Source organism: Xenopus tropicalis, chromosome 10 (assembly GCF_000004195.4).
Source record: "Xenopus tropicalis strain Nigerian chromosome 10, UCB_Xtro_10.0, whole genome shotgun sequence".
Classification (NCBI taxonomy): Eukaryota; Metazoa; Chordata; class Amphibia; order Anura; family Pipidae; genus Xenopus; species Xenopus tropicalis.
Genome location: NC_030686.2, coordinates 8269311 through 8282218, shown reverse-complemented (window position 1 = coordinate 8282218; position 12908 = coordinate 8269311). Strand labels below are relative to the sequence as shown.

General features: G+C 42.2%; 1 protein-coding gene across 1 annotated transcript; it reads right to left on the bottom strand.

Annotated features, from left to right (window-relative positions):
* Window positions 1-2259: 2259 nt before the first annotated feature.
* Window positions 2260-7442, bottom strand: krt24 (keratin 24). Its single transcript, XM_002940652.4, has 8 exons — window positions 6942-7442; window positions 6143-6225; window positions 5899-6055; window positions 5210-5368; window positions 4997-5122; window positions 3749-3966; window positions 2672-2703; window positions 2260-2527 (listed from the first exon to the last, which is right to left on the bottom strand). Exons 1-8 carry the CDS (start codon window positions 7371-7373, stop codon window positions 2436-2438), a joined length of 1299 nt encoding a protein of 432 aa, XP_002940698.3. The 5' UTR covers window positions 7374-7442; the 3' UTR covers window positions 2260-2435.
* Between the last annotated feature and the right edge of the window lie 5466 nt (window positions 7443-12908).

The following is a 12908-nucleotide window of genomic DNA, read 5'->3' as shown; positions in this document are numbered from 1 at the left end:
GAATCATTTAACCATGAAATAAACCCAATAGGGCTGTTCTGCCCCCAATAAGGGGTAATTATATCTTAGTTGGGATCAAGTACAGGTACTGTTTTATTATTACAGAGAAAAGGGAATCATTTAACCATGAAATAAACCCAATAGGGCTGTTCTGCCCCCAATAAGGGGTAATTATATCTTAGTTGGGATCAAGTACAGGTACTGTTTTATTATTACAGAGAAAAGGGAATCATTTAACCATGAAATAAACCCAATAGGGCTGTTCTGCCCCCAATAAGGGGTAATTATATCTTAGTTGGGATCAAGTACAGGTACTGTTTTATTATTACAGAGAAAAGGGAATCATTTTTAAAAATGTTAATTATTTGATTAAAATGGAGTCTATGGGAGATGGCCTTTCCGTAATTCGGAACTTTCTGGATAATGGGTTTCCGGATAAGAGGTCCGATACCTGTATTGAACATGGGATTTAAGGCGGCTGGTAACATGGGCACGTGTTTATAGGATGTCAGTAGAGTGTCCACAGTCAAATTTAAAAGAGATACTATACCCCCAAGCAATGTAGGTCTCTATAAAAATATATTGCATAAACAGCTCATATGTAAATCCCTGCTTCATCTAAATAAACCATTTTCATATAAATATACTTTTTTAGTAGTATGTGCCATTGGGTAATCCTAAATAGGAAATTACCATTTTAAGTACTAAGGGCCGCCCCCTTAGGGTCCACAGACAAACCAAGGCACACATACATGCTAGGTCACATCAGCCAATGAATGGACAGAGTTCTGCCTGTTATTCCCACACTACTTCCTGTTACAGTTAGAGCTGCATCACTTCCTGTCAGCTGATCTCTGAGGGAGCACACAGCCCAGTACAAAATGGCGGCTCAAGGGAAAGGATATAAAAGGGCAATATTTACTGATATATATATCTCAGTTTGGTAAGACTCTTTAATAGGTCACTTTACATGATATAAACTATCTGCTGCTACCTGAGTAACCTTCATTCACTATTAAATAAATGCTTTCCCATACCATCATTCTTAGTTCAGCAACAAAAGGAACTTCTCCATGTAACCAACATCCAATATCATCGGAGTCAAAACAGTGTTATTTTATACTGACTCACTTTTCATCTGCCTTTTAGAACGGTCTTGAAGGCACATAGTGCAAACTGTAGCCAATCTTGGTGACTTCTCAAAAAGACTTCTCTTTAGGGGTCATTTACTACAGACTGGGGGGAGAAGTACAAAGCACTAAGGCAGGGATCCCCAACCAGTGGCTCAGGGGCAACATGTTCCTCACCAAACCCCTTGGATGTTGCTCCCAGGGGCCTCAGAGTAGGTGCCATTTTTACATTTCTGGCTTGGGGGCAAGTTTTGGAAGCCCAGAGACACAGATTTACCCCAAGCAGAGTCTCTAGCAGGCCAGCAGCCCACATGGGGCTACCAAATAGCCAATCACAGCCCTTATTTGGCCCCCAAAGAACTTTTTTCATGCTTGTGTGGCTCCCCAACACCTTTTGGTTTGAGTGTGGCTCACAAGTAAAAAAGGTTGGGGATCTCTGCACTAAGGGGTGCAAGGGAGTACCCATTAGTGCTCCTTTAGAACTTCTATCCCCAGTCTGGCTGAAGACTAGTGTGAGGTGCAGTTAGTAAGGACAGGGCCCCCTGGCAGTCTGTGCCCTTTGTCGCTCCATAACTTGTGTTTCTGAATGATGTATTGCTCCTACTTTTTACACTTTCCCCACTGCCTTGTGCCTTCTAAATGTAACCTATGTTAGATCACACGCTTGGTGGTGCTTTTTGCATTCTATGTACAATGATTGTCAAGCTGTGACCCCCTAAAACAGTGATTCCCAACCAGTGGCCCAGGTGCACCATGTTTCTCCCCAACCCCTTGGATGTTGCACCCAGTGGCCTCAAAGCAGGTGTTTATTTTTGAATTCCTTGCTTGGAGGCAAGTTTTGGTTGAATAAAAACCACGAGTACTGCCAAACAGAGCTCCTGTAGGCTGCCAGTCCCCATAGGGGCTACCAAATAGCCAAATTTGCCCCCCTAGGAACTTCTTTTATGCTTGTGTTGCTCCCCATCTCTTCTTACTTTTGAATATGGCTCACATTAAAAAAAGGTCGGGGATCCCTGCCCTAGAACTACCGTCACCCCTCGTATAATCCATAAGAATGTTGACTACCTGGCAACGTTCTATAAGTACAATAGTTGGAACTTTGACCAATAGAATTCACGGAAACAGTAACTTTGCTTCAAAGGGAAAGTTTATTCTAAAGACAAACACCAGAGATTGACGGTTCTTGCAAGAGTAAATGCTGTAGATAATGTAACGCGAAAGGTAAGTGATCTCAGGAGGCTACTAGGCTTCAGAAGGTCAAGGCCAGATTTTGTAGGTCAGATCCATGTTGCACATGTTGGCGATTTACTCCTTTCTTTCTGTGACTTGATGAGATACAATCTTTCCATCAATAATGTCTTCAACGATGGTTTTAATTACTCTTGTTTTACATGGTTCTGTAAATTCAATAGAAAACACCATTAATTCATGGAGAGTATCTAGGTTCTACATAGGACATTGGGGCTACAGAGTTGAAACACGGTACTCAAAGACTTACGTTTCAACCATAATATATAAGTGTAATATATAAATCTAATTACCTTTTGGAGTGGGAACTGGGTAGGATTTAATGCTGAAAAAAAACAAAGAACTTTTTAAAACTCTTGTAAAATTGCAATAAGTATAAAGCTTTGAAGATCATCACTGTAATTAAGTTTTGCAACTGGCTTTAATGGCATTCATTTCCACATAGTGAAATACACAGTTGTTAGTCTGGTATTGTATGTATTCATGTCTTTGCTCATAGGCGGCCCTTATGGTTTTTTTATTTTCACTCGGGATTTGCCTAATGGAAATATTAAGGGGCAGATCTATCAAAATGTGAGTTTAGAGCTTAATACGTAAAAACTCAACCACGTTCTATTCATTCCAGTGGCATTGTTAGCAGTATATTTATCAAATGGTGAACTCTAATTTCTAAAAATCCCATAGGAATGAATAGAACGTGGGTAAGTTTCTATGTATTAAGCTCTAGACTCAAATTTAGACAGCTTTAGCCTTGTTTAATCAGCCATTGTGTTCTAGATACAATGTTCTAGATGCAATCTAGATACATGATTTTGTATGTTCTCCTGTAGTTTGCCCTCCTGTAGTTTGGTGTTATAATATCCAGAAGGGAGCATGACCTGTCCATGGTAAAATATGATGTATTTATCTCTTCCTATTATATGTACTGATATATACTCTTACACCATAATAACGGTTGGATGATAGAACAAGAGTGGATGATGTCTGGTCATTGTATGTGTATTATTGTAGATCTTCTCAAAGAACATTCCATATGATGTCCACTTACCAGGACTCTCCATCGAGCAAGAACATTCCTTATGATGTCCACTTACCAGAACTCTCCATCGAGCAAGAACATTCCTTATGATGTCCACTTACCAGGACTCTCCATCGTGCAAGAACATTCCTTATGATGTCCACTTACCAGGACTCTCCATCGTGCAAGAACATTCCTTATGATGTCCACTTACCAGGACTCTCCATCGAGCAAGAACATTCCTTATGATGTCCACTTACCAGGACTCTCCATCGAGCAAGAACATTCCTTATGATGTCCACTTACCAGGACTCTCCATCGAGCAAGAAAATTCCTTATGATGTCCACTTACCATGACTCTCCATCGAGCAATCGGCGGTAGGTCTCTATTTCCATTTCCAACCGGGTCTTGATGTCTAGGAGCTGCTCATACTCGATGCTTTGTCTTTCCATGTCAGTCCTGACTTCACAGAGCTGTTGTTCAAGTGCGCTGATCTTGGCCTGGATCTTTGAAAGCTGAACACAGTAGTTCCCTTCGGTTTCGGCCAAAGAGCACTCCAGTGTTTTTTTCTGAAACATAAAGAAGAGAAAATTTTTGCTTGGCTTATTGAGGAAGCTTGGGGGCTTTACAAACCAACCAGATTGCTTCTACAATTGTAAGAAATATGTTTACAATTACTGAATTGCACTCTTAATCTGGGCCTCTATATACAGGTATAGGACCCATTATCCAAGGGTATTCCCGATAAGGGGTCTTTCCGTAATTTGGATCTCCATACCTTAGGTGTACTAAAAAATTTATAAAACATTAATTAAACCCAATAGGATTGTTTTGCATTCAATAAGGATTATTTATATCTTAGTTGGGATCAAGTACAGGTACTGTTTTATTATTACAGAGAAAAGGGAATCATTTAACCATGAAATAAACCCAATAGGGCTGTTCTGCCCCCAATAAGGGGTAATTATATCTTAGTTGGGATCAAGTACAGGTACTGTTTTATTATTACAGAGAAAAGGGAATCATTTAACCATTAAATAAACCCAATAGGGCTGTTCTGCCCCAATAAGGGGTAATTATATCTTAGTTGGGATCAAGTACAGGTACTGTTTTATTATTACAGAGAAAAGGGAATCATTTAACCATGAAATAAACCCAATAGGGCTGTTCTGCCCCAATAAGGGGTAATTATATCTTAGTTGGGATCAAGTACAGGTACGGTTTTATTATTACAGAGAAAAGGGAATCATTTAACCATTAAATAAACCCAATAGGGCTGTTCTGCCCCAATAAGGGGTAATTATATCTTAGTTGGGATCAAGTACAGGTACTGTTTTATTATTACAGAGAAAAAGAAATCAGTTTTAAAATTCTGAATTATTTGATTAAAATGGAGTCTATGGGAGACAGGCTTTCCGTAATTTGGAGCTTTCTGGATAATGGGTTTCCGGATAAGGGATCCCATACCTGTACTGTTGTTTTCTAGTTAGGAAACCACCATTTCCTCTGCTCCCTCAGTACTTACACCAGGGGTCCCCATCTATATAATATATTTACATTTTGGAAATGACTTTGACTTCTTCAATGGGGCAGCCTTACCATAGCCAGGGCAGCTTGCAAGTCTATCTCTAGCGCTTGGAGGTTCCGCTTCAGATCTGTTATCTCATTTTTGCTGCACTGAATCTGTTCGGCGCCACATGATATTTCTTGCTTGAGTGCTCTACTCTGAAACACGCACATGGAAAACAAATAAATCCTTCAGTATCGAACCAGGAACTGTAAATGTTTTTAATGTTCAACTATGAGTTTTACCGCTTCGTTGAATCGAGCCTCTGCCTCTTTGCGGTTCTTCTCGGCCAGCTCTTCATACTCTGCTCTCATATCATTTAGATGTTTGGTCAGGTCATTTCCTGGGGCGGCCTTCATTTCCACACTAAGGTGTCCTGTGGCACCCTGGTAACCCTTCATCTCCTAAAATACATGGGAGAAATTAGCTATTAGGGATGAACAAAAACTTGACTCAAGCTGCAAGTTGCAGTTGGTCTTAATTTTTTATTATTTGTGTCTTCATTTATTTCACTTTTTCTTTAGCGCCTCTCCAGTTTAAAATTTCAGCAGCTATCTGGTTGCTAGGGTTCAAATTACCTTAGCAACCAGGGAGTGGTTTGAACGAGAGACTGGTATATGAATAGGAGAGGACCTCAATAGAGAAATAAGTAATCAAAATAACAATAACAATAAAATCGTAGCCTCACAGAGCAATAGTTTTTGGTTGCCGGGGTCAGTGACCCCCATTTGAAAGTTGGAAAGAGTCAGAAGAAGGCAAATAATTGAAAAACTATAAAAAATAAATAATGAAGACAAATTGAAAAGTTGCTTTGAATTAGCAGTTCTATATCATAATAGAAGTTAACTTAGGCGAACCACCCCTTTACGGCCTGTGAGTGCAGTATTATTGGACTGTACAGTGTTAATTAAGAAGGGTATTTAATATGTGTTACCTCTTCATGGTTTTTCTTGAGACAAGCAATTTCATCTGTTAGGCTTTCAATCTGGGACTCCAAGTCACACTTGGCCAGGTTCAACTCATCTAACACTTTGCGGAGGCCATTGATGTCGGCTTCTACACCGTGGCGGAGGCAGAGCTCGTTCTCGTACCTTTCACAGAAGCCAAATGTTATTGCGGGTTCTCGTGTTTGATCGCTACATGCAAGCAGGCAACGTAGGAACAGAACATCAACTTACTTCAGCTTGAAGTCGTCGGCAGCCAGGCGGGCATTGTCAATCTGCAGAATGACCCGGGCGTTTTCTACACTGGCACACTGAATCTACATGCGAGGGGAAGATCATGTCAAGATGGCAGAAGAAGACAAGCATTCTCATATCCACAATGTTCCCCTTAACATTAGGATCATAAATGATCATAAATGGTTGATGCATACGCCCATACCTGTCAGGGCTACCCAAATGTGTGTGTGAAACGCAACCTAGATCAGGGTAACTGTTTACATGTGTTTTGGGACTGTCCCAAAATTCAACAGTGTGGACCACGATACTCACCTATGCTCAACACTGGGACTTCCAAACATCCGGACACCTACTTCAGTCTATTGGGCCACACTGAAGGCCTTACCTTGTCCTCCAGTGACAGACTATGTCTGCAACAACTCCTACATTACGCTAGGAAAGCCATATTACTGACATGGAAAGCCACAGAGCCACCTACCTTGGGATTCTGGATTAAGCTAATGGATGCCACGACAAAAGCTCACTTACCCGGCCTGAGGACGTCCAGCCAAATTTGAGAAAATCTGGAGCTGCTGGCTAGCAGACCCAAGACCGAGCAATATGGCAGATCAAGATACCCAGCCAAGTGTTTAAGGCACCTTAGCCATGTAATAATAACCTAGGCTGTACCTGAGACATCTGAGATGCCCACCACCACCCCTTTTCTATCTTTCCTTCTACCCCTTCCTATCCCAAATGTTTCTTTTTGTTTGTATAAAATCAATAAAGAAAATCTAACAAAAAGAAATGTCCATACCTGCTTTTTTAGGTCCTCGATGATGTGGTAGTATTTGCTGTAATCCCTGTCGGGCATACAGGCATTGCGGTGCTTCTCATACCATTCTCGAATCTTGCACTCAAGGTCGGAGTTGGCCTCCTCCAGAGCCCGCACTTTGTTGAGGTATGCAGCCAGACGATCGTTTAGATTCTGCATGGTTTCCTTCTCCCCACCGGCCAGGAGGCCCTCCGGCCCAACACCGAAGCCATAAGCAGCGCCAGTGCCCCAACCGGCGGCATAGTTGCCAAATTCGCCCCCCAAGCCACCAGCAGCACCTCCACTCACGCTGCCACAGTAAGCCGGGGTACCACAAACGCCTCCGGAGTTGCCAAGGAAGGAACACACCGAGGTCCCATATCCGCCGCACCCAACAGATATTCTAGAAGATCCACAGCTCTTTTTGCAAGACATGTTGCTGATGATACGTAATGGGCTATACGCAACCGCCTGGTGTAGAAGAAGTGAGGATGTTGTACCTCTCCGGCACCGGTGGCTTTTATACACGGTGCAATAAGGGTGTTCCTATGTAACGCGTCCTCCCAAACACATTTTTAAAGTGCCGTAATTCCTATTAAAGTGTTAATTAAAATGTCATTTGATTGTGTCCACTTTGCTTAATCTCTCACATCCCTCAGGGCTGTGGTTATGATTGAATGATAACTGGGTGTAGCAGGAATAAGTATTATTTTATGTCCTTTTAATCATGGAAATGCAGACAGATAAGCCACGTACTGTTGCATCCACTTGCTCCTCCCTGCTTCTATTTTCAGCTTCCAGATGATTTTCACGGTAAAGCAGTTTATGGACTTGATTTGGACTTTGAATAGAGCTGTATAGAATGTTTATTGTGCATTTATGTATAAAAAGTCCCTCATTTGATGTATTTTTTGTCCTAATATTCCCCCAAAAATGTCCATTTGTCTTCTATTGGGGTTCTGTAGTAAAAGGTACTAAGTTTGCCCAGGTGCAGTAACCCATAGCAACCAATCAACAGGTAGCAGTTACTAGTTACCTGTTTAAAAACATCTTATTGGTTGCTGTGGGTTACTGCTCCTGGGGAAACAGTGCACATATGGGGCATGAAATGAACCCAATTGTTCTGCCCCCAATAAGGGGTAATTATATCTTAGTTGGGATCAAGTACAGGTACTGTTTTATTATTACAGAGAAAAGGGAATCATTTAACCATGAAATAAACCCAATAGGGCTGTTCTGCCCCAATAAGGGGTAATTATATCTTAGTTGTGATCAAGTACAGGTACTGTTTTATTATTACAGAGAAAAGGGAATCATTTAACCATGAAATAAACCCAATAGGGCTGTTCTGCCCCCAATAAGGGGTAATTATATCTTAGTTGGGATCAAGTACAGGTACTGTTTTATTATTACAGAGAAAAGGGAATCATTTAACCATGAAATAAACCCAATAGGGCTGTTCTGCCCCCAATAAGGGGTAATTATATCTTAGTTGGGATCAAGTACAGGTACTGTTTTATTATTACAGAGAAAAGGGAATCATTTAACCATGAAATAAACCCAATAGGGCTGTTCTGCCCCAATAAGGGGTAATTATATCTTAGTTGGGATCAAGTACAGGTACTGTTTTATTATTACAGAGAAAAGGGAATCATTTAACCATGAAATAAACCCAATAGGGCTGTTCTGCCCCCAATAAGGGGTAATTATATCTTAGTTGGGATCAAGTACAGGTACTGTTTTATTATTACAGAGAAAAGGGAATCATTTAACCATGAAATAAACCCAATAGGACTGTTCTGCCCCAATAAGGGGTAATTATATCTTAGTTGGGATCAAGTACAGGTACTGTTTTATTATTACAGAGAAAAGGGAATCATTTAACCATTAAATAAACCCAATAGGGCTGTTCTGCCCCCAATAAGGGGTAATTATATCTTAGTTGGGATCAAGTACAGGTACTGTTTTATTATTACAGAGAAAAGGGAATCATTTAACCATTAAATAAACCCAATATGGTTTGCCTCCAATAAGGGGTTATAATCCAACCATCTTCCTTTCTTCCTACACAGCAAATATCAGGTTTGCCTAGTGTCTCATAGACAATGATACAAAAAGGGTTAGATCTCCTTTAAGTTAACTTTTCATATTTTGTTGACATTGATATTCTAAGATAATTAGCAATTGGTCTTTTGTTCAGCAGCTCTCCATGTGGTATTTTAGCAGCTCTCTGGTTGCTACAGTGTTTTTTACCCTAACCAGGCAGTGGTTTAAATGAGAGATAGGAATATGAATAGTAGAGGGCCTGCATAGAAAGATAAGTAGTAAAAATGAACAATAAAAATAATAATATTAAAAATTAAGCCTCACAGAGCAATAGTTTTTGGCTGCCGGGGTCAGTGACCCCCATTTGAAAGCTGGAAAATGGCAGAAGAGAAAGGCAAATAATTCAAAAACTATAATAAATAAATAACGAAAACCAATGCAAAGTTGCTAGGAATAGGGCATTCTATATCATACTAACACAATAGGAGTTGCTGGTGGAAAGCCCTTCGCATTGCTTCGTTTCCCAAAGTTGCTGCTGGAGGAAACGACTTGTGACTTCGGAATACTGAAGCGATGTGAAGGGCTTTCCTCCAGCGACCCTTATTGTAATTACACTGGAATTGTGAGGGAAAATGCTGCATTGTGGGTAAAAAACACAGTGACAGCTCAAAATTGCACTTTGCACTTTCTCTTAAAAATGATCCCTACGTAGTAATTTAGTAGCTGGATTTGAAAAAGACATGTCTATCAAGTCCTATCTTCCCGCCTAACTGCCAGCTGAGTATTAAGGATAGAAAAAGTCACAGACGAGTTAAAAAGGGATTGATGGGGGACTTTTTATTTCTAAATGACACTGTTACACAGCAAATAATTCCCTCTGCCATTTAACCTTTTATTCCTGAACCAACAAATGTATTTGTAGCTGTAATATTGGTGTGTAGGCGCCATCTCAGTGCATTGTGCCTGAGTCTGAGCTTTCAGCCAGCGCTACACATTAGAACTGCTTTCAGCTAACCTATTGTTTCTCCTACTCCCATGTAACTGGAGGAGTCCCAAGCCGGACTTGGATTTCTTACTATTGAGTGCTATTCTGATACCTACTGGGAGCTGCTATCTTGCTCCCTTCCCATTGTTCTGCTGATTGGCTGCTGGGGGTGAGGGGGGGGGGGATATCACTCCAACTTGCAGCGCAGCAGTAAAGTGTGCCTGAGTCTGAGCTTTCAGAAGGAGCCAGCGCTACACATTAGAACTGCTTTCAGCTAACCTATTGTTTCCCCTACTCCCATGTAACTGGAGGAATCCCAAGCCGGACTTGGATTTCTTACTATTGAGTGCTATTCTGATACCTACTGGGAGCTGCTATCTTGCTCCCTTCCCATTGTTCTGCTGATCGGCTGCTGGGGGTGAGGGGGGGGATATCACTCCAACTTGCAGCGCAGCAGTAAAGTGTGCCTGAGTCTGAGCTTTCAGAAGGAGCCGGCGCTACACATTAGAACTGCTTTCAGCTAACCTATTGTTTCCCCTACTCCCATGTAACTGGAGGAGTCCCAAGCCGGACTTGGATTTCTTACTATTGAGTGCTATTCTGATACCTACTGGGAGCTGCTATCTTGCTCCCTTCCCATTGTTCTGCTGATCGGCTGTTCTTAACATGATGTTAGGGGTCCTCAGCCTGGATAATGAGTAAAGAGGCATCAGTATAATATAGACTTATCCATTTCATATCCATATTCCTACAATAGGCAAGGTTTAAATATAGTCGATATTATTATATTACACATATTATTGATCAGCTGGTCTGTCAGTGACTGAGCTCAATGGTTTTGTATGAAGTGGAGAGAGAAATATCAGTAAAATAGATTTATATATATATATATATGTAAGTACATTACTTGCTAATTTGGGATGAGCAAAATAATTCGCCCTTCCGATAATATGTAGTAAGATTTATGTTGTATATTTTACACATGAACTGGTGTTAACACAATGCATTTTAATTCTGTGACTTGTTTCATCCACTGGTTTGTTTTACTGGTGCCTATTTCACTTTATGAGCTTTATCTTGGGTGTTTATTTGTTTTAAAGGGGCAGTTCACCTTTAAATTAACTTTTAGTATCATGTAGACCTTGCTGTTTTAAAGACAATTTGGTCTTCAGTTTAAATTTTGTTACGGTTTTCCAGTTATTTAGCTTTTTGTTCGGCAGCTCTCCAGTTTGGTATTTCAGCAGCTATCTGGTTGCTAGGGTCTTGTTTACCTTGGGAACCCGGCAGTGGTTGAAAGGAGAGACTGGAATATGAATAGGAGCGGATCGACATAGAAAGATAAATAATGAAGAGTAACAGTAACAATAAAACTGGAGCCCCACAGAGCAATAGGTTTTGACCCCCTTTTGAAAACTGGAACAAGACAGAAATGGAAGACAAATAATTCAAAAACTATAAAAATAAAAAATAAAGACCAACTGAAAAGTTGCTTGGATTAGGCCATTTTATTAAACATACTAACATTAACTTAAATGTGAACCACCCTATTACCGTCTAACATTATAGCCAGAACACTACTTTCTGCTTTCAGCATATGGGACATAACTGCTCAGTTAGTTTGCGTTTGAATCAGACCTGGGTGCTCACAAACTAACTGACAGTAATGTCCCATGTGCCCCCCCCCTAAAGTCACTGACTAACTAAGAGGTTAGAGCAGGGCCGCCATCAGGGGGGCACAGGGGGGATTGTTGTGCCGGGCCCGGACGATATCTTCTCTTTAAAGGGGGCCCGGCCGTGATACAGTTTTTTCTTAGCTCAGGCCCCCTTTAAAGAACTATGGGCCCTGTCATTGGTGGCCAGCGGGAAATTTGATTGGTTGCGCCCCGTGCGTCCATACGCACGGGGCGCAGCCATATAAAAGGTGCAGATCTGCGGGGAGCCCGGCACAGAACTAGAAGACGCTTCCAGAAGAAGTTGCTGGGGGGGGAGGGGACTGGAGGAAGTCGCTGGGGGGGGTGGAGCTGGAGGAAGCTACAACAGGGGAGCCGGAGGGAGTCGCTGGGTGGGTGGGGGGGCTGGGAGGAAGCTGGAGGAAACCGCTGGGGGGGAAGAGCTGGAGGAAGCCGCTTGGGGGGAAAATTTTGTTGTGAGGGGCTCCGTGATTTCTGATGGTGGCCCTGGGTTAGAGAGCTGAAAGCAGGAAGTAGTGTTCTGGCTATTATGTTAGACATCTGCCCACTCCAGCCCTTGGTTAGAGCAGGGCCGCCATCAGGGGGGCACAGGGGGGATTGTTGTGCCGGGCCCGGACAATATCTTCTCTTTAAAGGGGGCCCGGCCGTGATACAGTTTTTTTTTAGCTCGGGCCCCCTTTAAAGAACTATGGGCCCTGTCATTGGTGGCCAGCGGGAAATTTGATTGGTTGCGCCCCGTGCGTCCATACGCACGGGGTGCAGCCATATAAAAGGTGCAGATCTGCGGGGAGCCCGGCACAGAACTAGAAGACGCTTCCAGAAGAAGTTGCTGGGGGGGGAGGGGACTGGAGGAAGTCGCTGGGGGGGGGGTGGAGCTGGAGGAAGCTACAACAGGGGAGCCGGAGGGAGTCGCTGGGTGGGTGGGGGGGCTGGGAGGAAGCTGGAGGAAACCACTGGGGAGGAAGAGCTGGAGGAAGCTGCTTGGGGGGAAAATTTTGTTGTGAGGGGCTCCGTGATTTCTGATGGTGGCCCTGGGTTAGAGAGCTGAAAGCAGGAAGTAGTGTTCTGGCTATTATGTTAGACATCTGCCCACTCCAGCCCTTATAGATTACATTTTTGCCTAACTAACTATATTAGAAACATTTTTTATTTTACGCAGTCTGTCTATTTTACCCAGAGATCTCTCCTAAATGCCTTTACACTGACAACAAAGGGAATTGCCAGTGAAAACGCCTATGTATTGATTCG

Excerpts from the sequence above, each read along its gene's own strand:
- krt24 (XM_002940652.4), bottom strand. The coding sequence starts at position 7,373 with ATGTCTTGCAAAAAGAGCTGTGGATCTTCTAGAATATCTGTTGGGTGC. Across the intron at positions 5,369-5,898 it reads TCAAGAAAAACCATGAAGAG|GAGATGAAGGGTTACCAGGG; the intron begins GTAACACATATT and ends CATGTATTTTAG. Across the intron at positions 2,528-2,671 it reads CCCAGTTCCCACTCCAAAAG|AACCATGTAAAACAAGAGTA; the intron begins GTAATTAGATTT and ends TTGAATTTACAG.